Source organism: Buteo buteo, chromosome 7, assembly GCF_964188355.1.
Source record: "Buteo buteo chromosome 7, bButBut1.hap1.1, whole genome shotgun sequence".
NCBI lineage: Eukaryota > Metazoa > Chordata > Aves > Accipitriformes > Accipitridae > Buteo > Buteo buteo.
The window spans coordinates 41,286,638-41,314,252 of record NC_134177.1 but is presented as its reverse complement, the minus strand read 5'-3'; the positions used below and the strand labels follow the sequence as shown (position 1 = coordinate 41,314,252).

The 27,615-nt window shown below is 41.7% G+C and overlaps 1 protein-coding gene across 1 annotated transcript; it reads left to right on the top strand.

Annotated features, from left to right (window-relative positions):
• The first annotated feature begins 621 nt into the window (after positions 1-621).
• Positions 622-27,491, top strand: PITPNA (phosphatidylinositol transfer protein alpha). The gene is made up of 11 exons (XM_075032643.1): positions 622-777; positions 6,087-6,117; positions 12,338-12,483; positions 13,073-13,172; positions 17,753-17,827; positions 18,194-18,277; positions 19,689-19,766; positions 20,698-20,808; positions 22,447-22,569; positions 23,308-23,377; positions 24,699-27,491. Exons 1-10 carry the CDS (start codon positions 758-760, stop codon positions 23,353-23,355), a joined length of 816 nt encoding a protein of 271 aa, XP_074888744.1. The 5' UTR covers positions 622-757; the 3' UTR covers positions 23,356-23,377; positions 24,699-27,491.
• The last annotated feature ends 124 nt before the right edge of the window (positions 27,492-27,615 follow it).

Here is a 27,615-nt window from a genome sequence, read left to right as displayed (position 1 = left end):
TCAGTGAGGAAATTTTTCCTAATATCCAACCTACACCTCCCCTGCTGCAACTTGAGGCCATTTCCTCTCGTCCTATCACCAGCTGCCTGACGGAAGAGACCAGCACCCACCTCACTACACCCTCCTTTCAGGTAGTTGTAGAGAGCGATGAGGTCTCCCCTCAGCCTTTTCTCCAGACTAAATAACCCCAGTTCCCTCAGCCGCTCCTCAGGAAGACTTGTGCTCCAGGCCCCTCAACAACTTTGTTGCCCTCGTCAACCTTGCCTCTGCCAGCCCTCCTCCCCACCTTTCAAAAAGAGGGGGGCTTTCAGTCACCGACCAAACGTGCCCCAAACCCCGAGGAGCGAGCGTGGGGGTGTTAGTGCTGAAGAACGTGTCTCCCTCACGCCGGGCTGTGGCGGAGGAAGGGGGGGGGGAGCGGAGAGCGGCGGGAGTGTGCTGAGGGAAACGCTCGCGCCCGCCCCGGCGGGGAAGGGCGGGAAGGGCTCGCGCCCGCACGCGCCCTGCTGCCGCCGCGGCTGCTGCTGCCGGTGGTGGTGAGGTAAAGACGCTTGCGTGGCGCCGTGACGCAGCCGTTGCCGCAGAAACGCCCCGCCCCTGCTCCCGCCGCCCCGGCCTCTCCCCCCCCCCCCGCTCCCTTTTCCCCCCCCTCCCCTCCCCGTCCCGGTGCGGCGCGGTTCAGCGGAGCGGCCGGGAGGCGTCTGTCACCTTCAGCGGGGCCGGCCCGGGCGGGAGGCAGGCGCGCGGCGGCGCCGCCATGGTGCTCATCAAGGAATAGTGAGTGCGGGGAGAGCTTCCCGGCCCCCTTCAGCCGACCGGTGTCCCGGTCATCGCCGTTCGCTCCCGGCGGCGCTCGTCCGGGCCTGGCGCGGTGACTAGCCGCGGGGTGGGGGGGGGGGAGCCGGGCCTTGCCCTGCAGTGCGGCCGTCGTGGGGCCGCGGTGAAGCGGGGGGAGCGCTGTGTGAGGGCCGCGGTGCCGGTGGGGGCGGGAGTGAAGGTCACGGTGGCGGCGGGGAGGCGGGGGGGACGCCCCGGGAGCCGGCGGCTGCCAGCGGCACCCTCCGCTTGGGCTAACCGGCGGCCACCGGCCTCTCGCTGTCCCCCTCCCTCTGTGGAACGACGCTGCGGCTCTCCGGTGCCCGGCCGGGCGGCTCGGGGAGCCCTACGGCGGGCGGCCCGGTTCGTTTCCCCCCCCCCCCCCCCCCAATGGTCTCCCCGGGCCCTTGTTCTCGCCGCCGGCTCCGCACTGGATGGGGGGAAGATGTTCCCGGTGGCCCCGGAGGGGGGGGACGGGACTGATGGCACCAAGGGCCTTGCCGGAGTCGGGGTCAATGCGCAGTGGTTTTGGGGGGGACGACGGCGACAGTGGCATCTTGCCTCCTTCTCATTTTAAGAGAGCTAAGTGGGGAGCCTGGTTTTGATCCTCCTCCTCTCCTTTAGCCGTGTAATTTCGAGCTAGTGACTCCCAACAAGAGTGAATGTGCCAGAAATAAGATAGCTCCAAAATATTTTTTGATGTGGAAACCTCACCTTGGAGTTCTTTGCTGTCCCTGAGGCTGCTGCGGTTGTCCTGCCCCATGATGGGAGAAAAGGGGTGGAAAACAGGCTGGACGATCTGTCATGAGTGTGTGTAACTATTAGTCACGTCGCTTTTCGTAGTCTTTCGTTCAGCTCCTTTATGCTTGCTAATGTGGTGTGCTCTTTTGGACTGGTGCACTTTGGCTAGGTGTCTTCGAGCTCTGTGTACTACTGCACTTTCCTGAGTTCTTAAGGTTAACTTAAGTGCATTCCAAAGTTAAGTCCATTCTATCCTTTTAAACTTCTTTTGACTGATGGAAGAGACTTCTTGTTCCTTTCGCCCCCCACCCCCTCCGCCTTTGTAGAAGGTAGCTGTGATCCCGGTGATAAAGTGGGTTTTCAGGTCTTCTCTTAGACACGTTTACCTACATGACAGTGTCCTCTTTATAGCAGTTACTTTGCCAGATCATGGACCGTGGTGTGGATTTAAATATTAAGACTATCTTGAGGGTTGTACTGATCCTTGTAGTTGTCTTTAAACTTGATTAACTTATTTTTTTTTCACCAATCCTTAAACTCTTGCTATTTTTGTCCAACAATAGGGGTGTAGAATTTAAGAGACACCGTTCCTTCTGTAGTGTTAAACTGGATAGCAGACAGAAACCTGGGCTAAGTGCTTAGTTTCAGGTGCATGAAAAGATAATTAACTTCTTTGACGACATCTGTTTGGTTGATATTTTCCTATGAATTTGGTTAATGTACTTTTCCTCTTATAGCACCTCGCTAGTTTATTTCTATTCACATTCATATATCTTTTTCATGCTTGTGCTTACAATCTCTTGCCCTGTACTGCAGTAAAGCTCGCTTGCCAGTGAGCTATGATACCTACAGGGCGTCTTGTAAAGATAGGAACATATGTACTTTGAATTTTCAGATTTCTGAGACTATGAAAAGTTCATTTTGATGAGCATCGCTTCCAAAAGTCATTTTACTTGGTATTATAATTTACCTTACCAGATCAACATACCTACTGGTCTTTCATACTGCCTGTTTCAGAAACAAAACATGAAGTGTAAATGTTAAGACTAAAGGTTAAAAGAATTACTAAATTTGTTTCTTTTTACAGGCTTCCATTTCTAATTTTAGAAAGGACACCAAACTTTTAAAGTCTTATCATCAGCTATGTTGTCCTGTTTCTTTTCTTCCCTCCTTTGTGTCTTTATTAAGACATGTGTGGCTCTAAGGACAGTCAAGGTTGCTGCTGTACTTTAGAAATGAGCATTTATTTTTGACTTCCTGGGATTCCCAACTAGCTCTAACAGTTGCACGTTCCGAGTTGCGTCACTGTATTGGTTCTGGTATAAATCTTCCTTGATGTCGTATGTGAAAGTTGCCCATTTTACATGCTATTTGAGATGTTTTTTGACTAAATCTCATGTTCTAGGAAGCAGTTGTTTAAGGCATATAGAAACTACTTGTTTTGGTGTGACCTGGATATTTGAAGTACTTTGCTATTATTGTTTGATTAGTTCTGGTTGCCCCAACACTGCATACAAGTACCTTACTGCCTACCTAGTGCCGGTGGTAAAAATATAAGTGCACTGTAACTGCATGTCATCTAAGCAGATTATTCTTCCATCTCTGTGACCCCTTGTGATCCACCCTACTAAATCAAATGGGTATTGTTATGTGCTCCATAGGTATTTTAGGAGATGTTACAGAAATAGAGCAATATAACAAAAACCTGATGTCACATCTTTTATTGTCAGACAATCTGTATAATCTTTTCTGTACAGCTTCTTGTACTGATGGTTATGCAGGGATAGCTTTAACATTTTTATTTGATGTCCTATCAGTCTTTCAGACTTATCTTTCATTTCTACCCATCCATGCTACAGATAAGCTGCATGGGTTTTGTTCATTTGTTTGATTGTATTTTTTTTTGGTTTCAGGGTTTGTACATGCTGGTTGAGGTCTTGCTTGCTCTCCTTATTTTGATTTAAACTGCATTGGAAGACCTTGAGGAGAATCAGAGTGTAGAGACTCGCTTCCCTTTCCTGTGAAGTGATGATGACACTGACCTTCTCTGCAGCTGTACTTCCCTTTGCTGTCATTTGAAGCAGATTTTAATCTAGGAGGGATCTTAAATGTTCTTCATCATTTTCAAGCCTTTGATGTGGCAGGCAACCATGTCGTATAATTTCTCCTAAGTTGATCAAGTTCTGTTGCAAAGTTAGGAGTCTTTGTTCTCACTGCTGCTCCTGCAAAGCTTTTGCTCTGGATCCTCTTGAGTAGTCTTCCCTCCTCCTTCTTTATCACTTGACTACCTATAAGTGTTAGTCATCCCCTGCATTCTTGATTTGCTGAGCTAAATGAATTGTAAACTATTTAACTTCTTTGTGTTTATGTTTCTCTGTTCATGAACATTGAACTCAAGATAATACTCCGATCTAGTGTCTTCCAGTTTCCTAAATGGAATTTCATTAGCTTACATCAATCTTTTTACGGCAGGTTTTCTAAAGAAAAATATTTGAACTCCATTCCAAAGCCCTTGTTTCTTCCGTTTCTTGGTCTTTGGCCTTTTCTTATCATCCTACCCCTCTTTTCATTGTTACTGCAGTTTTATCCAGTTAACTAACCTAATGTCATGCTTGATGGCATGGTCTACCTGTGGAAATCCATTTTCTTTTTTTTTGTTCTCCCTTATGTAATGAATATCATACTGAATTGGACAAAAGGTCCTCTTCCATCTTGCCTTCTAGCAGGTATTTTTAGGAAACAATATATAAATGGTGATGATGGTTGTTCAGTATATCCTACCGGTAAGTGGCATACTGACTTCCATGAATTGATCAAATCCCATTTTAAAATTGTTTATACTTCTTGTGTTTGGCAAGGAATCCCATAACTTAAGTATGCATGATGTAAAGAAGTACACTTGATTGGTCTTAAATTTGTTGCCTAATGATTTATATTCTTTCCTGAGTTGTTCTGTTATAAGACATAGTAATTGTTCCTTCTCCATTCACTTTTTCACACCATTCATGACTCTCTAATGCTCTACCATATCTTAAACCTTTGGCTGTTTTTTCTTCCAAGCTGAAAAGCCTAGTCTAACTACTTTCTTCTCTTTCCCATCTCCGATCATCTTTTTTTACCTTCCTTCACTTGTTCTGAATCATCTTTGAGATGACGTGACCAGAACTATATGCAATATTCAAGATGTTGATGCATGAGAGATTATAGCAGCATAACTGTCTTTTGTGTGTGTGTGTGTGTTTGTGTATGTGTGGTGTTCCAGTTTCTGATGTGTTTACTTTTGAACTGCTGCTGAGCTGATGTTTCCCGATGCTTTTCCCTAAGAACACAAGTATTTGTTGGTGATAGCTAATTTGGAGCTAATTAACCCCATGTGTTTGGGCAAAACGAGTGCCTATAGTGCATTATTCTGCTTTTATTGACACTGAACTTCACCTGTAGTTCTCAGTAGCTCTTTCTGCAGTACTTTGCAGCCAGCATAAAGTGTTGCTGTCAGAAGTAATCTTGCATAATCTGTAAACTTTTGCCACTCTTACAGTTTGTTCTTGTGGTGTCTTGCTGGTAACATTCCTCTAGTGTAGAAGGAAAAAAAAAAAAAGATTTTCACCAGTATTGCTTTTTAAAAATCAGTTTTTTAATAAAGAGGACTTTTTCCTCATCCCATTATATCCTAATTTCTTTGAGACTAATTCCCAAAGAATTGGGAATTCTTCCACCCATGGTAGCCATATCCATTTCATATCTGTATCTTGCTTTGGTTCCTTGTTTCAACATCATCCTTACTGAAAGCAGAAGTCAAATACAAATCTAGTTTTGGAGATAGATATAATATTTTTAAAGGCCTTAACATGCATGCATTTTTATCAGCTTTCAATTTAGTTTTATTCTTGTCTTTTTCAAAAAAATCTCAGTGTGACTTCTGGCAGTTTTTGGTCTGTAGTCCAGCCAGTTAATTCTAAGAGGCATTCAGGAAACCACAATGAGAAAAAAGGTGACTCATGTACAGAAATGGCAACACCTTCCTTTGCAGTCAGCTCTGAGAAAGCCTTCTGTATAGCTCTCTATTTAGTGTTGTTTCCTACTGGATAGGACATAGAAGCAAATTGTGCAATGGCTTGTGACTATCACAGACCTCTGCAAAATTGTTGAAGCACATAGCAACACTCTACAACAACTTGATGAGAAATAAGATGTGACTGTTGAAAGGATGTAGTGAGAAGGAACATGGAAGTGTTTTGATGCTGTGTAGATTTGTAGGCTGGTAAGGTATTACCAGTAAGGGTCAATGAGAATTATAGTTTTAGTACAGGATTGCAATTATGCTCTATCATGTATTGATTCTCTTTGAGGCTATTATATAAATAGTCTTGGGACTAAAGAGTAAGCCCTAGAGATGCTAGCACTAGGTGGATGCTGGAATACTGGAGGGAGAGGAGAGCTGTGTAGCAATTGCAGTGAGGAATGTGTCCTGTAAATTTTGCAGCTGTGGAGATATTTGTTAACTTTCTGTTTCTGTATTCCCTTTTCAGCCGCGTTATCCTGCCTGTGTCTGTGGAGGAGGTAAGTCCTTTTCTTCTTGCTTCCTTTCTTTAGGACTGTAAATAAACTTGTGATCAAAGCAGTTTGTATGAACAAAAACTGGAAATGCAAGAGAAGGATATAGCTGTCTTCGAGACCCCTGTGAGCTGTTACTCATTCACCATCATCTTGACCAAATAATTGAATTTCTTTAAGCCTGAGGGTACTGATTATCTCTCCTATAAAGTACTTTCAGATATGTTGATTACAAATCTTGACTTGTCAGGCTGTTCTGAAGTGCAGTTTCCTTTTGATTAATACTATTGTTCTTTTTTTCTATTTTTTTTGACATGAAGAGGAAGCTTTAATACAAATTCAAATTACCCTTTAAACTGTGTTTTGCTGGAACTCTTTTGTTTTAAACTCTTAGACAAAGATCAACAATTTCTTCTGATTTGTGAGGCTGGTATAGCAAAAGAAACATTGTGTATATCTTTCTTAGGACTCTTTAAGACCTGCCTTCTCTAGCTCTTACAGAAAGAAAACTTTCTTTTTGTTTAGGTAAAGCTCTCATTGAGAGAAGAAGTCTAGTTTATAACAGACATGGTGATTTTGATCACCAAACTGGCCATGGCATAGCTGTGCAGAGTCTGTGGCCAATTCCCTGCTGTTTTCTCTGAGAGCCGCAACTTGCCTTTCCTCCCTTCTGCATTGAACACCACTCTTGCAGAGAATCTAACCATATAAAAGTTTTCCATTTTTTAATGTTCATGCTAGCAAGGTAGATGAGAAATTGAAATGACTGGGTCACTGAGTCTATAGCACTTTTGTAGTAGATTTCTTCTTCCCATTTTTTTTTTTTTTCCTTGTGATCCTTGGCTGTGATCCTTTGGTTTGTGAGCTCTGGTCAAGGGCTTGTTCTAACTCTTAGCGAGAGCTGCGATAATAACACTCTTACTCTTTTTTCTTTCCCCTGAATATAGCAGCTACTGTGGCATAGACAGTGGTGAGCTGGATCATGGCAGCACTGTTTTAAGCATATCTCTTTTATAACTCTCTACTCTTTTGACAGAACACAGTTTAGAACTTGATATAGTGTGTTCCTGCAGCCATGAGGCTGGCTAGTAAAAGAAAAGCAATGTCTAAGCTGAGTTCCTTGTTCCTGTGGATCAGTCTGCTGTGACAGGCATCACATGCTGACCAAAAGCCTAGACCTCTGATCAGAAAGTGGGTTTAGGTCTATCTTCTATGCTGCTGCAAGAATGAGGCTGTTAATGCCCAAAGTCTGTCTGTTGCTTACTCCTTACCTGTAGCTTATATGCTTTCTGCATGAATCTGTTTCAAGCAGTTTTAACAGAAGTCCAACTAAAGTATTAGAGTAGGTATGTTTGGATCTTTTATTGTGCCTGAGTGCTACTTGTATGGGGACGTACTTGACAAAGAAAGGACTAACATGGTAAGCTTTATCAAGTAAGCAAAGGATGCAAACTTACAAGTTAGAGAAAGCTATGGGTAAATGGTAAGACACTCCAGAGCTCAATAAACAGAAGACCTTAGTCTGAATAACAGGAGCCCTGTCTCACAGTGTTATGCCTCCTAGGTATCAAGCCATGTAAAGGGAAAGTCAAAGCATCAGTATACAGATTGTTTCTTTGAGGGGGTTAGACTGGATGGAACCCAGGACAGGGTTTTTCTCAGTTCTCTGATACTGGGATTAACCTTCATCCAGTTAAAGCGAGTCCCTCACTATGCTCTTTTCCTTCCCTGGCTGCCTGTTCAGTGCTGGGCATGTTTGAGCCTTGTGTGTAGGCTGCCTGTGTGGAAAATTGAGGTTTCGGGCGGTATGTAAATCTGTCGGTCTCTAGCAACTTCCTCGTCTAAGGATGCCCTGGGGCCATCTCTTTCAGAAGGTGTATTCCTCTCCTCTGGATCGGAGGAGTTCCAGGGAGTTGAGTAATCTGCTGAAAAGTCGATAAAGTAAAGAGCAAATAAATATCATTAGAAGAGAAGGAATGAAAATACTAGAGAGAACACCTTAATGTGCTTGGATTGTGGATAGACCGCCAACTTGACCAAGCTTAATTTCTCCCCAGACTTGCATATTGTCACCATGTCCCCTGAGTGATGCCCCTTTTGAAGGTCTGGTGGTTCTCATGTGACAGACCAGATTTCAGGAACTCGAAGTGGAAAGAGTTCTAAAGTTTGCTTAGCTTTGCATATGTACTTACATGATATGGTAGTTCTAAAGGTATGCTTAAGAAGAAAGGCTATTTCCAGGATTAACTCAAAGGATGACTACTGCTTTGGGTTTGTGTATTGCTTCATCCGCCTTCCTGTGTGGAAAGATGCTGACAGATCTGTGCATCATTTGGTCACTACACTGCTGTCAGTACTACAAAACAGCTGTTAAACTTCATTGCTTTCAAGGGTTTCCTTATGCACAAAACCCTTAAATAGGGCTCTGGAGACTTGTTGTGGCTCTTGACTGTGTAGCTGCTCATTAAGCATCTCTGGCTAGCAAGAGGACTTCTGATTTCACTTTAATGAGAACAATTTTTGCTCAAAAGACTTAAGAGTTCATGCCTTCATGCAAATTGTTGCCAAAAGTCTGATGCCAATGTGTAAGATAGGGAATGAAATTAATTATGACTTTGAGGCATTGTAGTAGGGCTGAGGGAGCCTTCTGTGTCATTCTGTGATATGCCAGGGATTCTGTATTCAGTCCCCTTACACCTGGCAGGCAGAGCTTAACCAATAGTAAGGAATTAAAGAGAACGCTAGTGATCAGGAAGGCACTGGGGAGATGTGACTTAATGAATAGAGATCAATGCTGAATAGTTAGCCAAGTAACTGCTAAGATGGGAACAAAACAGTGGAAGAGAAGCCGTGGTGATGACTAAAACTTGAAGGCTGGGATGTAGGAGTTAGACTGTAGCAGACTGTCTTCTACTAGGAAACTCTGCCAAAATGTGGTCCTGCTTAAGTGCAGGCTCCAAGCTGCACTCCTGTGTTGTTTTATACATTGTCGTACTGCAGGGAGCAAAAAGAAAAAAACCTTGTTGTATCTTAGGTGCCAACCTTTACTCTTGTACTCTGACCAACATCGCGTTGCACAGTGCCAACTTTGAGAACGTGGACTTGAGCGGCTGTGTGGGTGTCTTGCCAGCTGCCACTTTGAAATGCTGGTATGGATTAGAGCTGTGTGTACACATTCTGTGCTGCCTCTTTGTTCGTCTCACATGGGAAGGAGCTTGCCAAACACAAAGAACTCTTATTTATTAATTGTGTTCAAAGCGGCTTTCAGGAAAATAACTGTTCTTGAAGATGGCTGCATTGAGATCAGGCCTTCTGAAAGAAATTTGGTGTAATGAAGATATACTGTCAGCTGTATAAGAGGTGTTGTGACACAGATCAAGAGGGTGACTTCTTGCAGAAGAGAATAAGGTTTTTTGGAGCTCTCAGGTCTGCAAGGGTGGGTCTGTCTGACACTTTGGGCTTCATGGAGCCAGAATCTGTTTTTCTGATAACTTTTGCAGGCAGATGCTGTGGGATTTGTTCGTTGGGACAGTTTTATTTGGGCCTTTTCCTCTTTTATCAATGTGATTAAAGGATCAGAAATAACAGGGGAGATTAAATGGTGAAGATGCCAAACCAAAGGGCTTATCTTCTTAGTGTCTGAACTTTGACCCACGTATTTAAAAGGGAGAAGGAATGAATGAGAGACTGTTACTAAGAGGAATTAGTTTGTGCCCCTGGAGACATGTCCTGAGACTTGCTGCAAAGCAGTCAAAGCCATTCAGTCCTCCCCTCTAATGCTGTAGTTGCCAAACTCATGATAAGTTCTATTCTCTATGTGTGTACATGTGGCTCTTACTCTACTAAATCAACTTGCTTCTAAGATTTTGCAACTCTCATGTTTTGCTCTTCTGGAGGGAGGTGAGTATTTTGTTTTGTATGGGTCATCTGTAGGGAGTCATAAGGAAAGCAATGTAGTGTGTGAAATGTCAGAAGGCAGAGAGTTGTATTGCAGCCCAAAATCCAGACTGAAACCCAATCTGCTGGTGACAGTGCAGGAACTGTCCAGCCAAATGAGGGGCGCTTGTATAACCTGGGCCAGTACCTTCGGGAGAGATCCAGCAGAGCTGTTGCTCTTAGCTTGAAAGTGGTCTGGTATGCTTTTTGCCCTGCCCCAGATTAACTGGGGCCAGGACATCTAGCTTATTACTTTGGCTTACCATCTACTACTCTTCCAATAGGAATAAATGTTTTCTTGGTCTTTGTTAGCACCAGGTGGTACAAAACACCATAGAGCTTGGGTATTGTTTTTATTTTGGATGCTCTCACAACAGAATTTAACCACTGTAGAAATCTTCCGTCATTGCTGAAGATGTACCAGCCCAGTGAAGTATTTCTGGGTTGTCAGCTGAGAGCAGCATTCCACTTTTCCAGCCTGGGTTTCAGTGTAGGGAGTGGTAAGCGCTATTCCTGATTCTGATGCACAGTGCTATGCTGGGGAAAAGGAGGAAGGCCTAAACAGTGTTCCATTGCTTTGTAGTTATTTTTTGGAGTGTTTTGGGGTTTTGACTTTTCTTTTTTTAATCATTGCACTTCTGTTGCCTAACACTTTGTGGATTACCCTTTCAGGCTGCCTCTCTCTACTGCCTTTGGCAACAGTTGCTGTTTTGCTTGCTTTCTATTCTGAAAACTTAACTCTGTTAAGCTTGAACACTTCCTTTAAGCTTTAGTTTCTTCATCCTCAAACCTTGTCTGCTCATCTAACTTTGCCTCAAAGAGACCTGCGTGAATTTTCTTCATTTGATCATGTTTCTTTTGAGCTCTGCATCCCCTTTTTTAGCTACCAGAGGCAAGAGTGTATTAGTGTTTACATCTTTTGCACAGAAGAATGTTCTCTTTTGCTTGTATTCTTGATTTTTTTTCCTCTGCTGTTCCCTGTGAAACATTTGGGCATGCTTGTTATGAAAGAGATTGTATAGTATCAAGTAGTTTGAGTGATTTCCTGGGAAATAATGCTGCCAAGTAAGTGTCTGTAAGTGACTGAAAAATGATCTTAATGTAAGAATTTTACTGTTTGTTGATATTCTGTACTCTCCCTGTTAGTGGTTTAATGCTCATGGCTAAGAGGAAGTGTGACACAGAAAAAAACCCAACCCAAGACAAAGATAGTAGGAAAAATAATAGGGGGACCAGTGACAGCATGGATCAACTGGTCATCTGGTACACTAGTTGTTTCAGTTATTTCATTAGATAAAGTTTTCAGAATGGATTTATTTATGTGGAGGTAAAAAATCATTTGGGGTTGGATAAAGATAGTTGAGAAGAAAGAAGAGGCTTGGTTGTAGAGGACCTGACAGAACAGAGTTTTGAAGTAGGTTCAGGAGGGAAAGGGGTGTTCACTGATGAGAAACAACCCGATCTGATCATAGTGTCAATTTCGGCAAGAGAGGTTTAAGCATGTTAGTACGTTAGCAGGCCTTGTCATAAAGGCCAAAAAGGATAATTTCAGTATATTCAGCCTTAAGAGGTAGCAGCATTTCACTGGAAAGCCCACTGGTGCAAATACCCTCTTTACTTCAAGTTTCTTATTTAGTTGTCTTGAACTGCACTAGGGGGATGCTCATCTTTGACTCTGATGGGCTCCTAAGCTGTGCACATCTAACAAGTATGTTTCTCAGAGCACTTAAATTAGGTCGTGCAAGTACCCTTTATCTTCCATCTCCCTTCTGCAGTTCTTCACTCCCTTCCCTCCTACCCTCAACTTTGTAAAAAACCTTCATGTGAAGTTCTTTGGGACTCTTTTGGATAAAGTACTGTATGCTTATTAATTTAGGACAGCAGTGCATTATTCTCCATTAGACCTGAGCAATTGGGATACCTGTGGGCCAAAAAGAGTGGAAAAACAATGGATTTTGCTACAGTATGCCTGAGGTCATTGGCGTTTTCTTTAAATGTTGCCCTGATGCTCCTTTAATCTGTTTTACTTTCTCCTGAATTTGTGTTGGTTTGGAGCTCAAGATTTAAGGGTTAAAGGTAACTATCCTATTGGCAGTGCTTTCCTCCTAACTAGCACTCAAGCTTTCTATATCAAAATGAAATTAAAAGAGCTGCTTATCTGGACACACAAGTGGATGTCCTTTTCTCTGCCTTCTCCCCAGATAATAAATTTATCCATGGCTGCTTCTGGTAAAGTTATTACTTCTGCTAAATTATAGCTATCATAATAATGTGTCTTTAACTTCTTTAGTATCAAGTGGGACAGCTGTATTCTGTGGCAGAAGCCAGTAAAAATGAAACTGGTGGAGGAGAAGGGGTGGAGGTCCTGGTAAACGAACCCTACGAAAGAGATGGAGAGCGTGGGCAGTACACACACAAGATCTACCACTTACAGAGGTATGCGAAACATTTTATTCCCGGAGTTGGGGAGGTTTCTCAGCCAAGAGGAACTGGAGGAAGATGCAATAGGGTTGCAGTGACTGTGTAAATCACAGATTATGTAAAGGCTGAAAGACATGGACGTAAGACAGGAGTATAAGAGCAGCTGCCACATGGTACAGCTGGAAGTGAGCATCACTGGTACACCTATCCACTCCTATAAGCGTGGCTGTTGTCCCAAGAAAATCTGGCTCTGAGCTTTTCAAAGCACATATGATCCTGTTACCCGGTATTTTCATACTTCAATTTGGCTAAAGAGCAAAATGCCTCCTAGATTTCAACCTGTTTTCAGCATCCTTTTTTTTTCCCCTTTTTTTCTTTCCTTTCATTATGTAAAGAAGGTTCAGATTAACCTGTCCAATTCAGCAGTCTCTGGAAATCGTCGTACTGGGGGTGGGGAGAACCCCACCAATTTCACCAGTGTGCACATGTGCAAGTCTCTAGTATCTGCCTTTCAGGTGATGTTCTGCCTGTCTCAGAGTGGGCCATAGCTCTCATTACATGTAGTTCTTATTGATGCCTTTCTTCCTATTTTCAAATTCTGCAGCAAAGTGCCAACGTTTGTGAGAATGCTGGCTCCTGAAGGAGCTCTGAATATACATGAAAAAGCATGGAATGCCTATCCCTACTGCAGAACTGGTGAGTGTGTGTGGAAGGACTGTGGATTGCTGGCTTTTTGGTTTCTTGAGGGTGGGGGGAAGGGTAGGAGGGGATAAGGAAGGAGGCAACCAGTAAGGAAGCTGTTTCAGCTCTTAAATCTTAGATTTTTGTTCTCTAAGCTCTTTCTGTGGTCAGAAAAGCAAAACGCAGTGCTGTGGAGTTTAAAAAAATGCCCTTGTCTGATGTACTGCTAATGAATGACAGTGGAAAAGAACAGACCAAGAAACGGATGTTAATCCTACTAAAGGAACAGATGTGTAACACTAGTGAAATGAATATAAGAGGGATGATTTTATGTCCTCAAGCACAGCATAGACTGGTGGGGAAAAAAAAAAGTAGAATGCAAGAGGGGAACATGAAAGATTTTGGTTGCCTCTTGCTTAGTGCAGTTTGATGGGAGCAAGTGTTATGCAATAGGTATTTGCTCAATTGCAGGATCTGAGGTTAGTGAAGGTTGAACAGGTAATGCTACAGTTGCTTCTGGGTTGGGGGCTTGACACAGATATCCAAATCTCATCCAACAAGCATAAAGTGAATCCATTTGCCAAGTCTGGGGTAAGGCTCTGGAAGCTATGCAAAGTGGTGAAATAACGTCAAACTCATTTTCTGCATTTACTCACTGAAGTTATCAGCCACAATGTTTCACCACTACTGTTTTTCTGGTCTTTTTTGCTGTAGGAACTACAAATTTGACTTTGCCTCCAAACTTATGTAGTATTTTGGCTGTTTTATGCTGTTTGTATCTTTGAAGGATACATTTTCTGCTATTTGGTAGTGGTACAGTTACTATGGGAACTGTAAACTTAAAAATTCCAACTGTTCTTGAAACTCAATACAGAAAAATTTATTTTTCAACAATTTACTTAAGGGAATTTTAAATGAAGTGTTTTAAAAGAAGAAAAAAGCTTTGCAGTAGGGGAGGATAACATTACTTCAGTACGTGAAATTACATGCAGCACTCTAGTGGAATGGGTATTTCAAATACAAAATTCAGATACTGTCATCAGCTGCAGAATAAGTTTTCAATGTGTCACATAATTCAAGATGCTGAAACAGTTATTTACAACCTATCTTTCTCATTTTTATGCAGTTTTCTTGCTGCATATTACTTAAATTAGCTAGTAAATGTCTAATTTGTTTCCATGTTAAGTACACTGAACTGGTTTAAATGCAGACAGTTCTTTCATTAATTCTTTAGATTGTGGAAACAGATCTAAGTTGACTCCAGTAGTTTTTGTTAGACATAATGCCTAGCTATATCCTCCTCCTCGTCTTTTTCTTCTCTACCAATTTCTGAAACAAAGGTATGGAGTTAGCTTGTTTTGTCACTCTTAGCTGCTTATCCTCCAGTTACACACTGCTAAAATTCTACTTAAATGGAAAAAAATGTGATACTAAAATCAAGTACAAGACTTTCCAACACAGTTGAAGAAATTTCAGATTTTGATATGCTAGAAATGATAACATAACAACAAAAAAAAATCCTCAACTGTAATAAACACCAATATAATATGAGATAGAAAGTGGTTTGTTGTGGGGGTTGGAGCAGAAGGCAGTTTTTATGCGGAGGCTGACAAATCTGTTTAGAGAATCTGCCAGCCTGACATGAATCAAGAAAAGCTCAGAAAAGTTGCTGAAACCTTCTTTTGTTAGTATTGGGTGGCAGAGAAAAACCCATGTGTGTAGTGCAGACTGGCTTGTGCATAATCATTCTACTTTGGGACATACTCAGGTATTTTGGTCATGCATGAGAACACTTGGATGGCCTCATGTGAATCTTTGTGCAACATAAAAAGCCATGCTGGCTTACACCAAGTAAGCCCTCTCACTAGAATTTGAAATTTAAGAGCCAGGGACATAGTAACAACTAAACCTGTTTCACTCTTTAGGAGTTAGTGGTACTTCTGCTTGTGCCCTCCTGTACCAAGGTGATATTGGCGTGCTGCTCTCTGCAGCACTGCTTACTTGCACACCAGCTACTACATAGAGCCTTTTAAATTTGAATAAAGCAGTACTTTTAGTTAATTGTGCCTCATGGTATTTTTTTGATTATATGAGATCATCCTTCTTACATTTCCCTATATCTCCTCTGAAAAGCTCAATTATTACTTTAATATGCATATTATATACAAAGTAGTACTGTAGATTGGGGGAATTTAAATGCCTAGCTTATACCTTTCTGCAATTCTGCATACTTATTTGTGCTGTAATATGTTGGGTTTATGTATTTTGAATTGAAGCCTTGCTTTGCTCCTTTGAGAGTATGAACTGTAAATGAGATTGTTCTCCCTAGCACCAGCCCACAGTTATAACTATTAGGCAATCCTCACTTCATTTTTACTGTAGAAGTTGTAAATGCATACAAGAGCAATGTTCTTGGTTCTTTTCTGCAGTCTGACTTAATGCTGCTTAAATGTTTTTAGAAAAGCAATTTGATGTGCATTCCACTCTTCTGAGTGTCAGCATGGCCTGTGGCCAAATGTCAAGAAATTGAGAAGTTGTAACTGCAACTGAAATGTGTAGGAGTTGATGCTGTAACACCTCAAGTGCACCTCAAGCTGAGCATCTAAGTTTTAATGGACATTTCTGAAGAGATTAATTTGTTTGCTTTACAAATGAGGAGTCTTCCCCACAGAGAAGAAACTAGGAAGGTGAAGGAACCTGTTTTAAGGCAGCTGCTTAGTCATGGTGTATAGTCATTGGAAGGTGGGAAGGGTCTGGTTTATAATTACTGTTGGTTTATTCAGCATTTTGTTTGGACTAGCAGGAAAAAAACTCCTTCTTGCAGAAATAATGAAAAGTTCTTTGAGATGAAGTTCAGCCTTTTAAAAATTAGCCTCAGCTCTGCTTGCTTGTTCTCTCCCTCCACCCCAACATGTCAGTCTAAATAATTAGCCTTCTGTAAATTGCTGTAAAAAGCAATTTTCAAATTGTTAGGGGTTTAGAACAGTCCAAAGCCCAGCAGCAGGCAATTAGGGTAGCTGGATGTGCGTGATAGGTGATATGGGATGGTACTGTCTACAGGATGTTGGCTTGGAAACTCACAAACTGTAATAGTACCTTTAAAACAAAATTGCTTATTAGTAAAGCCCTCACGGTAAACTTCAGAACAAACCAACAAAGTTCAACTGTAGCTTCAAACATCCTTATTTTTGAGTAGAATTGCTAACATACTCTTGATGGCTCAGGTAGAACAGATGCTGACTGTTACAGGATCTTTAATTGCTTTTCTGTCTTGAATAATTGAGTCTTACTACCCAGGGAGTTTAGTTACCATGAGCAGTAGAGATGCAGAGGGTCTGGTTACTGTGGGCAGGAGCAATGAGGTCTGCACTGGCCTGAAATCCAGCATGTGTTTGCTTCAGAACTATGGAGAGGTTTCTTATCTGCAAGCTGAGAAAGGATTGGTAAAATGCTGTCAGCTGAACATACTTATTCCATCTTCTCATCCAGCTGGCTGGAGTCCAGAGAGCAGAAGTGGCAGTACATAATTAATAGCTGCTCCTCTGCGTTTCTCCAAGTCTGGGAATTTCCAGAGGAGAAGGGGGTGAAGTCAGCTGTTTTTTGTTGACTTCTAGGGTTTTTTCCTCAGTAGTATCAGCAGCCCCCTGGGAAGCTGAAGTTGTCCTTGTTTTGCTGATAGTGGGAGGAGGGCGATGGTTGCTGTACATTCTTTTTTCACTAAAGTACTGTATCTCTTTCTTTTCATGTGTTGATTTCTTGGACCAGTTATTACAGTAAGTATGGTTTTTACTGATGATCTATGGAAGCATGTGTAATGTCTGAAATGAAGCATTCTGGGTATAAGCAGCTCTTTAGCCTGAGCTAAAGGCACTTTAGCCTTTGTAATCGTAAGATCATGTGGATTAAACCCCCTTACCAACTGTGGCATATCCACACACACTTTGCAGCTAGGGATAGAGATCTTTCTTTACTGCAACAATGCTCAGCTTTGCCAATGGGAATGTACCATTGCCTAGATAAACTGATTAAAAGAAAATTAGCTCATACCATTATGTCCCTTTGAGTAATCTGTCTTCTGAGTTTGATATTTCCTTTTTACATGCTGAGTGTTGCACTGGCTTGTGCTTTTGTTTCTACTCCCTTGAGGGAGGATAGGGTTACCTTTGGAAGTCCTTTTCTACTCACTGTAATAATGAGAAATGGAAAGTTTTTTGCTTACTTGGCAGTACTGTGCTTCTTGTCCCTTCCCTTTCAAGTGTCAAAAGCTCTCAAAACATCAGTTTAATATTGTTCTTCATTTGAAGAGTTGCATCCAAATATGTACTCAGTGCTAGATCAATAATCTCTTTGAAAAGACAATTTCTGCCTGGTTAACTTATGTTACTCCTTCTAAACTCTAAATAGAGTGACAGATATTGTCCTTTAAAGAAAAAGCTATTTATAAACTCCAAATGTTTCATTAAAACAATGGAATTTGTTTTTTCAGTGAACAACTTGTGGTTTATTTATAATTCTTTGAGTTGACTTTCCTAATGCTTATCTAGCTAATAAGAAGACAAGTTGTATATCCAAAGAATAATAAGAAGCTTTATTTTGATGACAGAATGAGTATATGAAGGATGACTTCCTGATCAAAATTGAAACCTGGCATAAATCAGATCTTGGAACACAAGAGAATGTAAGTACTTGTGTCGTGGATTTTATTCATCACTTTAATGTCACAATGCTGCTTTCCATGCTAGATTAGAGAATTGCTTTGTGGAATTGTCTATTTGCTGTGTTTCTGGATTTGAAATGCTTATTGCACTAGCAAGGCAGAGACTCTCTCCTGTTGGCTTCTCATACATGCTCAATAAAATTGTCCCCCTAAACACCTGTTCTGTGTGAGCACCTTTACTTCTTTAGAAGGTCTGGTATTGTGTGTCCTCTCTGTACATGGAAGGGGAACTCTGGGTGTCTGCATCTCCATCTGTTTTTTTACAAACTTAGAATGGGAGTGTTCGCTAGTTGAATCAGTTACATTAGACTTGTACTTTCACTGCAGGTTCATAAACTGGAGCCAGATGTATGGAAGAATGTAGAAGCTATTTATATAGACATTGCTGATCGGAGTCAAGTACTTCCCAAGGTATGGTAGGTGGGTAAGAGCTCCCTAGTGTGGGAGGCCTTGTGCTAGAAGAGGGATAATGTACAAACTGTATTCCCAGGGATAGTTGCAGGTAACAGGAAAAATGAGAGGATTGAAAGAGGAGGAAAGGCATTCCTTAAAAGTGCTTAAGCAAGCTAGAGGAAGAGCTCTTTTTTAAAAGCTATGTCAATACTGTCTGTAAAATGTGTTGCTTAGCCTTACAGTGCATGTAACAGTGTGCATATATGTAGTTCTACAGCACTGCAGCTGATTATAATGCTTGAATAGCAAGAAATGACACTGCCCTTTCCATACAGGATCTTACTTAAACTGCCTCCTCTTTGAAACTGACCCATGCCTTCACAAGCATGTCTTGAAATCAAGTAGCTAATACTTTGTTCTAAGAATCACTACAGTTGATGTAGTTTCAGTTACAGTTTCTAGTAAGAAACTAAGCGATGTTTCTGTACTGTACTGGAAAAAAACCCAAATGTATAAAAATGGAATGTTGTTTGAGTTTCCCCACTTAGTGTTTCTGATACCATTCAAATATGGCTAATTTACCTGCTCTCAAACTTGGCCTTGGGTATTAAACTAGAAGTAGTACTTATTTTAGCTTTTCTTTCCAGTAAAGATGAATTGCTAGAACACAAGTGGCATCTGATTCTGATAGGTTAGACAGGTACTAAGCTGTATCTGCAAATACAAACAACTCTGAATTAAATGCTGTCAGAGAGCAAGGAAAATTCACCTGGAGCAGAAGACTCCCAAAGAAGATGCTACCAACTGATCACTTTTAGCACTAAACTGATGGTGATTTGAGTTTGTTTTCATTTTAATTGAATTGGGGGTAGAAGTAGAGCACACACCCCAGTCTTAATCCAAGATGCAGGAGGGGAATGCTGCAGATTATTTCCTGTGTAATAGGGGGCAAAACTGATGCCTTTTTCTTTTTGGAGGTACTGTGACTTTGACTGTACTTGTCTTCTATAGTGTGCAATATGTGAGCATCATACTGATACAGTGCTGTGAAAAATACTAGATATGGCAGCTCCAGAGAGCATAGCTATTTTCTGCAGCAGCAGTGTTTAGCTCCCAAAGAACGAGTGGTTACAGGAAACCTATCCTGGGGGTTTACAGATCTTCTGATAGTCTTACCCCAAAGGAGTCCTTACAAAGGTCATATCAGTTTGTTACCACTTCTTCACATAGGTCTAGGACACAGCACAGGGGGGAGAAATATGTTTCCTTGAAGAGTGCCTGACCTAATGTTGAAGTCTGAAAACAGTAGCTCTTAAGAAGGCAGTTAGAGGTTAGTCTTTGCCCACCAGAAAAATAAATCCTTTGTGACAGTGAGCAGCTGGGTAACAGTAGGATAATTTGTGTTTAATCTTGTGTGTCTGTCCAATAGGATTACAAGGCAGAAGAAGATCCAGCAAAATTTAAATCTGTCAAGACTGGACGTGGACCTCTGGGTCCCAACTGGAAGGTATGTATCGCAGAAATTCAGGAACTATATCAGCTTGAGTGACTGAAGTATAGATACTGGGGTTTGGAGCCAAAGATACTTACGTAAAACACTGGATTCGCTTTTGTAGAAGGAAACGCAGAACTCAGCTGGTGATCTGTTCTGAAGTTAAAGGAAATGGAAGAGTTTGGTAGACATAGATAGAATGAGTTCCAAGTAATCATCAGAGCTGTCTGGTGTTCAGCCCAAGGGTTCAGCCAAGAGAACTGAAGGATGAAATAGTTGAGCTATGAGCAGCAGTGTTTAACCTTTCACTTAAATCCTTGGAATCTGAAGACTCTAGAACTGCAAATATGATACCAGTCTTTAAAATGGACCCTGAGTGGGATCTGGGGTGTGCAAATCTGAGGTCTAGCAGGCAAATTTAGTAGAAGATGAGGTTGATATGATTCATTTGGGAAGAGTGGATATGGCGCCTGTAAAAGGAAGTAGGAAAGTCTGCCTTACAAACCTTGTGGAGTTTTCTTTAAGGCTTGATAATTTTGTGGATGAGTCGGATGATGTAATCTATTTCCAAAATGTTTTAGATAGGGACTTTGTCAAAAGACTTTTAAGGAAGCTAAGTAGCCATGACGTAACAGTGAAGATACTGAAAGACATAAATTTAATGGAAGAAAAATGGAGAACAGAGGAGAGGAAGGAATGGTCCATCCTCAAAATGGAGGGAAGGCCGCCTGTGGAGAAAACTAGAGTCTGTTTTCATCATGTGCTTTAAAAGCCTGGAAAAGGTGTGAGCAAAGATGTGACAAAACTTGTCGATAAAAGGCAAGGTGTAATGGTGCAAGGTGTTTGTGAGGAATTGTGGAAAGACTTCACAGTTACAACTGAAGGAGCTGCTTTCCTGGAGACATTTGATCTGCGTCCTGATGTGAATATCTTTGTGTCTTTGCAGAAGGAGCTGGGGAAACAGACAGATTGTCCATACATGTGTGCTTACAAACTGGTAACAGTCAAGTTCAAGTGGTGGGGTCTGCAAAATAAAGTTGAGAACTTTATACAGAAGGTAAGTGAGCTCTTTGATGGGGAAAGATGTGGAAATGAGACACGTTTCATCTCCCATCTGCTTTAGCACCTCAGCTTCTTCTAATAGCGTATGCTGCCCGGAGATATTAAGTCCAGTCATGTCACCTCAGGCAATACAGTCAAGGCCTCTGCCTGATATACTGCAATCAGTTAAAGTTGGATTCAATTTGCTGCTAATCCAAGAGCAGGACTGGCTGATCTGTGAATTGGCTATTGAACCATTTTCACTCTAATGTATAAAAGTAAACTAGCTGTTTTGTGTTGTTTATTAGATCAGCCTGAGAATTGCGGTCATTTGGGAGTTGATTTGTGAATGATGGGATGATGCATGTATGCTAGGGTTATTTTGGTCAAGGGCAAGACATGTTTTTGTGGGGAGATAGCTACAGCTTCAGTTATCTGATCCTAATCAGCTGAGGATCTTTCTGGCAAGTCGTAGAGCTCTAGTCATGTTTTCCTCTCCTAGTCTGATGCTTGAAAAACCTGTGTTAAAAAATAAGCAGATGGTGGGAAATTTTATTAACTTAAAACATGAGTCATCGGTATCCCGAAAAGAGCTTTTTCTGTGGCAGAGTTCATAACCCCTGAACTGCAGCAGGATGCTAGACCTGGGAATCAGTACGTGCAATTTTCCAGGCAATGCTATGTTCATAAAATGCCTATGACTTCAGATCATGGAGACTTCTCAGTGGTTAATATTGATAAACTACAGTGCTGCTTCTGCAAAACCAATTCTCTGGTGATATAATCTAAAGAGAACTCTAGGGGGGAATGACCATGCTGCTGCAGGATTTCAAATACCTGTAACAAAAGCCCTGAACAAAGCAGTGTCTTGAATCCCTTTCTCTTTATGAGTGTCTCTTCAGCTACACATTTGCGTCAAAGTAGTCGAGCTGCTTTTGATGAGAGCAAGTTATCAGATGTGAAATCATAATTGGTAAAACTGAAGTGTCCTTCCTTAATGAGAACTTTCCAAGAGGCATTGTATACCCCTGTCTTATACAATGATTTTGTCTAGCTTATCTCCTATAAAATGGAAATAAATTGCTCCTAACTTGAAGCAACTTGTGCACATTAGTTACCTCTGCTGAAAAACTGTGGAAAACAAGTTTAGGCTTTTTTTAGGTCACTGCAAAAGAAAAAAGCAAGATAGGTGCATGTCAACCCTTTACACTTGCTAACCTCCAGTTTTTAGCAAGTCAAGGATTATTTTAAAAATACTTTTATTCTGTTTCTCCTTTTTTCTGCATCTTCAGGCCAACTATCGTGCTCTAAGTAAACGCAACCTGGAGCATTTTATTCAGTCAGAACAATACTGTCAAATCAAATGAAATTACTAAAGCATTCACTAATTCTTTCAATGCACTGTGCAGGCTGCTGTCTAGGCTTGGAAAAAAAATATTCATTTCTCTGGGGATTCAAGGCTCTAGATATTCTGTTAGAAGAATAAAAATTAGCTAGCTCCAGTTTCCAATTGTGGCAGCTATATAGAAAGGTGGGCAAGGGAGCTGGTTCTTCAGTGTACACATCTCTGAAAATTGTTATGATCCAGTTAGATCCATATTAATTGCCCTATGAGTAAGCTCGCTTGTATGTTTTATTCCTCCTCCTTTTGCAGCAAGAAAAGCGTCTCTTCACAAACTTCCATCGGCAGCTCTTTTGCTGGCTTGATAAGTGGGTTGATCTGACTATGGAGGACATTCGTAGGATGGAGGATGAGACCAAGAGACAGCTGGATGAGGTCAGTGGAAAAGCAGGGCAGGTGTAGGTTATGCGAGGAACTGTTTTCTATCCAGTACAGTAGAGAGAGGAAAGACTGCTGCATTGTCGTAGCGTTGTGCGTATTGTCCTCCTGCTATTTAGGTCATGTTACTTGTGGTTTGAATGATTGGCTATGACTCTGTGGTGCTGGCATCTCCTCCTAATCATTGTGGACTTCTCCTTCTGTTTGTTGTTGAGCCAATAAATGTATTGAACCACAGGTAATGAGGGTATGAGTGGCAATGATTCATTTACTGCTTTAATATCTTCTATTAGCTTTTACTTGAAGCTCAATTTTTGTCCTCGTTAGTTACCAAAAACCAGTTCAGTAAAAGGATTTTTACCTCTAAGTATTATAAGCAGGTAGTGGGGATATGTAACAGGGTTCTTACTGCGAGAAACACAAATTTGGTAATAATGAGTATATTGTTCTATGATTTGTGTCCTGCACTGCACCCTTCTCTTCCTTCATGCCTCAGGATATTTCATTATAGTTTCTTGTACACTCTGCCCTTTGGATAATGGTTCCAGATCTCTAGCAGACCTGCAGCTTAACCAAAAATGGTGCCTGCATGTGTATATTCACAAACACTGATTTGGGATGCTCAGGTGTAATCAGTGTCTTGCATAAAGGAGGTGGCTTAATGTGTTCCATACCAATAAATTTTGAGATAACATCATGTAAGAATCAGTACTTGAATAGTGTTTCCTTTTTCAGATGAGAGAAAAAGATCCAGTGAAAGGAATGACGGCTGCAGATGACTAACATGACCTCTTCCTTGTGCACTGTAGGTATCAAAACTCCTCTATTGCTCTATTTAGGAGAAAAAATACATTTGGGTAAGAAATTATCTTGTTCATAGCTTCTGGCAGGCAAATCTGTGGTATTAATTGTTTTTAGAGTAAACCTGTTTCACTGACAGGCTGACAAGTGAGTTCACTGTCTTGTTTCAGAACTATTCTAAAGAAATGTCTGAGTGAAAAGTCTAAGAAAAATGTGTTAGAACATTTTGTAGACTTTACAGCTATTCTTATTTCTGCAATGCATGTGTTACTTTCTATGACTTGCAGAGAAACTTTTGTCAGTCCTGAAAGAATAGGTTGGACCTGCAAATACTTAGAATGCATTTGGAAATTGAAAATTCCTTGCAAATATGACTGGAATATATTTCTCACGTTGTTTGTTAACAGTATTTACTAATGGGACAAGGTCTGGAGCAACACTTGCACATTGCAGGAGAAGCAGCAATGACAATTTTTAAGCTGTTGACTTGTTTTTCATCTCTTTCACTATGAGTATGCTAACTTGGCAGAGGAGGGACTATCATACTGGACAGCATATATGAATTTGCCTTTGTTGGCCAAATCCCTAGGCTGTATTCTAGACAGCATGCTGGATGATAACGTGTAAGCAGTGCTGAGAATGTTGAACCTTATTCTGTTAAATTGTGTAATCAGTTTGGGGTTTGGTTTTGGTGAATTTTTCTTACACACTGTACAAAAATGTGGTATAGTATTAAGGAAGTAAGAAGACAAGGAGAAAGAAGAGATTGTCCATTAATGTAGAGAAGTCCAAGTTACTAGCCACAACTTTTCTAGGGCAGTAAAATGCCATCCTAGCTATCCTTGGAAAGAATGGGGTGGGGCAGAACCACAGCCTTCTCAAGGACTGTTTACCTCTGCTTGTCCTCTGTTACCTGCTGGTTGTTTGGTGGTAAGTGGGGAACATAAGGTGAGGGAGTGTCTGAAGGGGTATCTTCTGATAGATATATTTTAATTCTTTAATGCAACTTAAACCTTTTTAGTTTCCTCTTCATTCACTTTTACTCTAGTTTTGAAGAGAAATGAGTTGGTGGTCTTCTCAATTGTAGCCTCTGGACTTGTTAGATTGTTTAAATTGCAATTTCTGTTTGTCATTCTTAGGCTGTGTTGGAAATTCTGCCCTGGATTAGTGCTGAAGTGTAATGATGCAGTGGTGTATTGCCATTGTCTGCACTGGTGACAGTGTCTCTCACATTTGTGTTCTGAAGGTTCAGTCTGACACCTCTTTTGGCACACTGCTCTTCCAAAGTCGTTCTAAAATGTTTTCCTGTTGTCTCTTTATTTTAGTTTGCAAGACAGTCGTCAGGAAGGCCCGGGGAATCCACACTCTTGACTGACGGACCATCTCTGGATCAAGCCTTTCTATATCCAATCGGCAGGCGATTTTAAATCTCCCATAGCTAATTCTAGATGCCCCTTAATATTGTGAGCAAATAGACCGTCTGGTACTAAGCACTCCAATGTTAGCACGTATACAAAGGAGGTAGCTCCTTGGAGACGTGTGACTTAGAGATCGCTGTATTTACGACTCCTCCCTCCTTTTTTTTCATTGTGTTCAGACCAATTTTCATGTGGCCCTGTTTGATTTCCAAGTGGCATTTTTAGCTAAAATAGTCTTGTGATGTGGTGACTTAGAATTTTTTTTTTTTTTTTTTTCCAAGTGGGATAAACTGCCACCTTTGTTCCTGCCCAGCCCTTCACCATTCTTTGAATGTCTATTTGGAGAGGGAAACTGTCAGTATTTTAGAGTGCAAAACTATTCCACAAAATTCTATGCTCTGATCCTTGCTCCCAGGGTAAGAAATTTAATGGCATGTAATCTGAATACATAATCATGAGTAGCCAGATATAGTTCTTGGTCTGCGATGAATCGTGATATGTGGCTTCTGCACAGCATTACTTCGTTTTGTCTTAGTATACGTGAATTAAAGACTGCACAGAAGCTGCATTCAGTGTCCCCACGCTAGGGCCTTCAGCACATAACTGTTGAGTTTCAATTTAGTGGTACATGGTCCCTTTGGCCCATGTAGCTATGTTGTCCTTCAGCTGTGTGTGTCAGTCTTACAAAACCATTATGAAAAGTTGCTTGACATATGTTGCAACTTCTTGGTTCTTTATTTACTAAGACTTCCCATAACTTACAAAGCTAAAATTATTTTGACTAATAATAATGTGATTCTCCCTGGACAAATTGGGATGTAGCAAAAGCTGGTGTACAAGTAAAGTCTTGGTATCTGATTACCTCCAGGTGCCTGGGTCGGTGGTTCTGCTCAGCAATAATATTCTTCCCATTGCAAGACTGACTAAAATATCTCCTTTCATGCTATAAAAAAGCAACTTATAAAAAACTGCAGTTGTTTTCTAGGATATCTGTCAGTTACAGATCACAAAGGATACTGTTAAACAATGTAAAGAGCTCTGGTTATTTAATGAACTCAAATACTTACTGTAACTATCCTTATGTTGGTATCAGCTTTAGACAATCAAATAAGCAGAACAGAATCAAAGAACTGCTGCTTTATTAAATACATATGAGAAAAAAAACAATTTCTTTGCTTATGCCTAAGGCCCAATGTTTGATTTTTTTTCTTTTTTTTTTCCTAGTAGTAATCACTTTATGTTCCACTTCTGTGTTTGGCGGCACTAACACGAAATACTGAATGCCAAACACAGTCGTGGGTGTATCACCACTTTTGAGGAGTCTTCTTGGCATTCTGTAACACATCCGACTCCTTCAGCCCTTCACATTCCTGCAAGCAGGGGATCCTGAAATGATCCCATGCCACGCTAAACAAGGGTGTGCTGGGATCTGAACTGTTTTCAGTGCGAGGGAAGATAAGGCATGCTCTGGAGGAAGAGGATGGCGTTTGGTTTCTGGGGAGGGGGCAGTTTATCCCTTTATTTTTAGTTTGTTATTTTGCCTTACTCATGTCTAAGTGCAATAAGCTCTGAATTGTACCAGTAACTCTGGCAGGCTCTTCTCAGTGACCTCAGACGGTTTTGCGGGGTGGGGGTGGGGTTTGAGGGATTTTTAGCAATCTCACCAGGCAGAAGTAAATCAAATTTATTGTAAAATAGGTGAAGAAACTAAATTTTAATCTGTGAGGCTATTTGGGACCAGGATGTTTTGTGGCATCTTCTGTAGCTGTTCCAAGAAGTATTCTAGGAGTGTAGGCCCCAGTTACAGTTCTTTCAGTTTAAAGTATTTTTAACTGAGAATTTATGCACTGACTTCTGTTCACATGTTTGTTGGTTATGTTTTGAGGGATTCTTACACTTGAGGGCAACCTGAGAATACACATAGCACTCTTGTTCTTTCAATTTGTGTTATCCAAGAGGCTTTCTGTCCGATGACACTAATCGCTATGGAAGCAGATTGTAACATTCCACCATGCAATCCTTTTTTGATCCTCTGATTTCAGAGTAAGAGCTTTTACACAAAGCTTTCCTGATTAGTGGAAAAACTGGGGGAAAAAACCCCCGCAGGAACTCCAGCCTGAATACTTCCCCCCCCTCCCTGCCCCCTGCTTTCTTTCCTCCCAATTTAATCCAAAGTGAAAGCATCCCTCAGCCTTGGGATAGACAAACCCTATAAAGATCTTTGAGTCTCGATGCTTGGTTCCCGCTAGCGAGCATAGCGAAGATCGCGCAGCATTACCGTGCTGTGTCTCTCGTGGGCTTTGGCAAGAACCCCTCAACCTGCAGGCTGCCGGAGGGGTTATGGCTGGGCTGTTTGTCTGTTCTAGGGCAACGGTTGTGCCGCGACCCTCTCTCCTACCCACGCTGGGTGGGTTCGGGGGTCCTGAGGCAGACACCTCGCCGCTGCCTGGGTCGGGCCGGCTTGCTGGCGGGGTCGCTTGCCCCACACCCCCGCTCTGCACCTCGCTGGGTTCATCCCGCTGGGCCTCCCCGACACGTTCTGATGGGTTCATCGTGCTCTTTCCTTTGGCAACACACACTTTGTAGAATGGGTTAGGTTATCTCGTTGTTTCTTTCAATGTGAGTTTGTGCCTTTTTTGTCTCCTAAATCTTCCAATACAGGCATATTGGAAACGAAATCTAATAAAATACTAGACAGAGCTTTACGCCTCCGCCTCCTTTTGTTTTGGGTGTTGGGGGGGGATCGATCGCGGTGCAGCCCCGGGGGTGCAAAAAAGCCGCCGGGGGCGCCTGCACGCGCCGCCGCGGTCCTCCCGCGCGCCGG

Coding starts and splice junctions, on each gene's coding strand:
- PITPNA (XM_075032643.1), top strand. CDS start 758: ATGGTGCTCATCAAGGAATA. Junction 778..6,086: donor ATGGTGCTCATCAAGGAATA/GTGAGTGCGGGG, acceptor TTCCCTTTTCAG/CCGCGTTATCCTGCCTGTGT. Junction 19,767..20,697: donor CTCTGGGTCCCAACTGGAAG/GTATGTATCGCA, acceptor GTGTCTTTGCAG/AAGGAGCTGGGGAAACAGAC.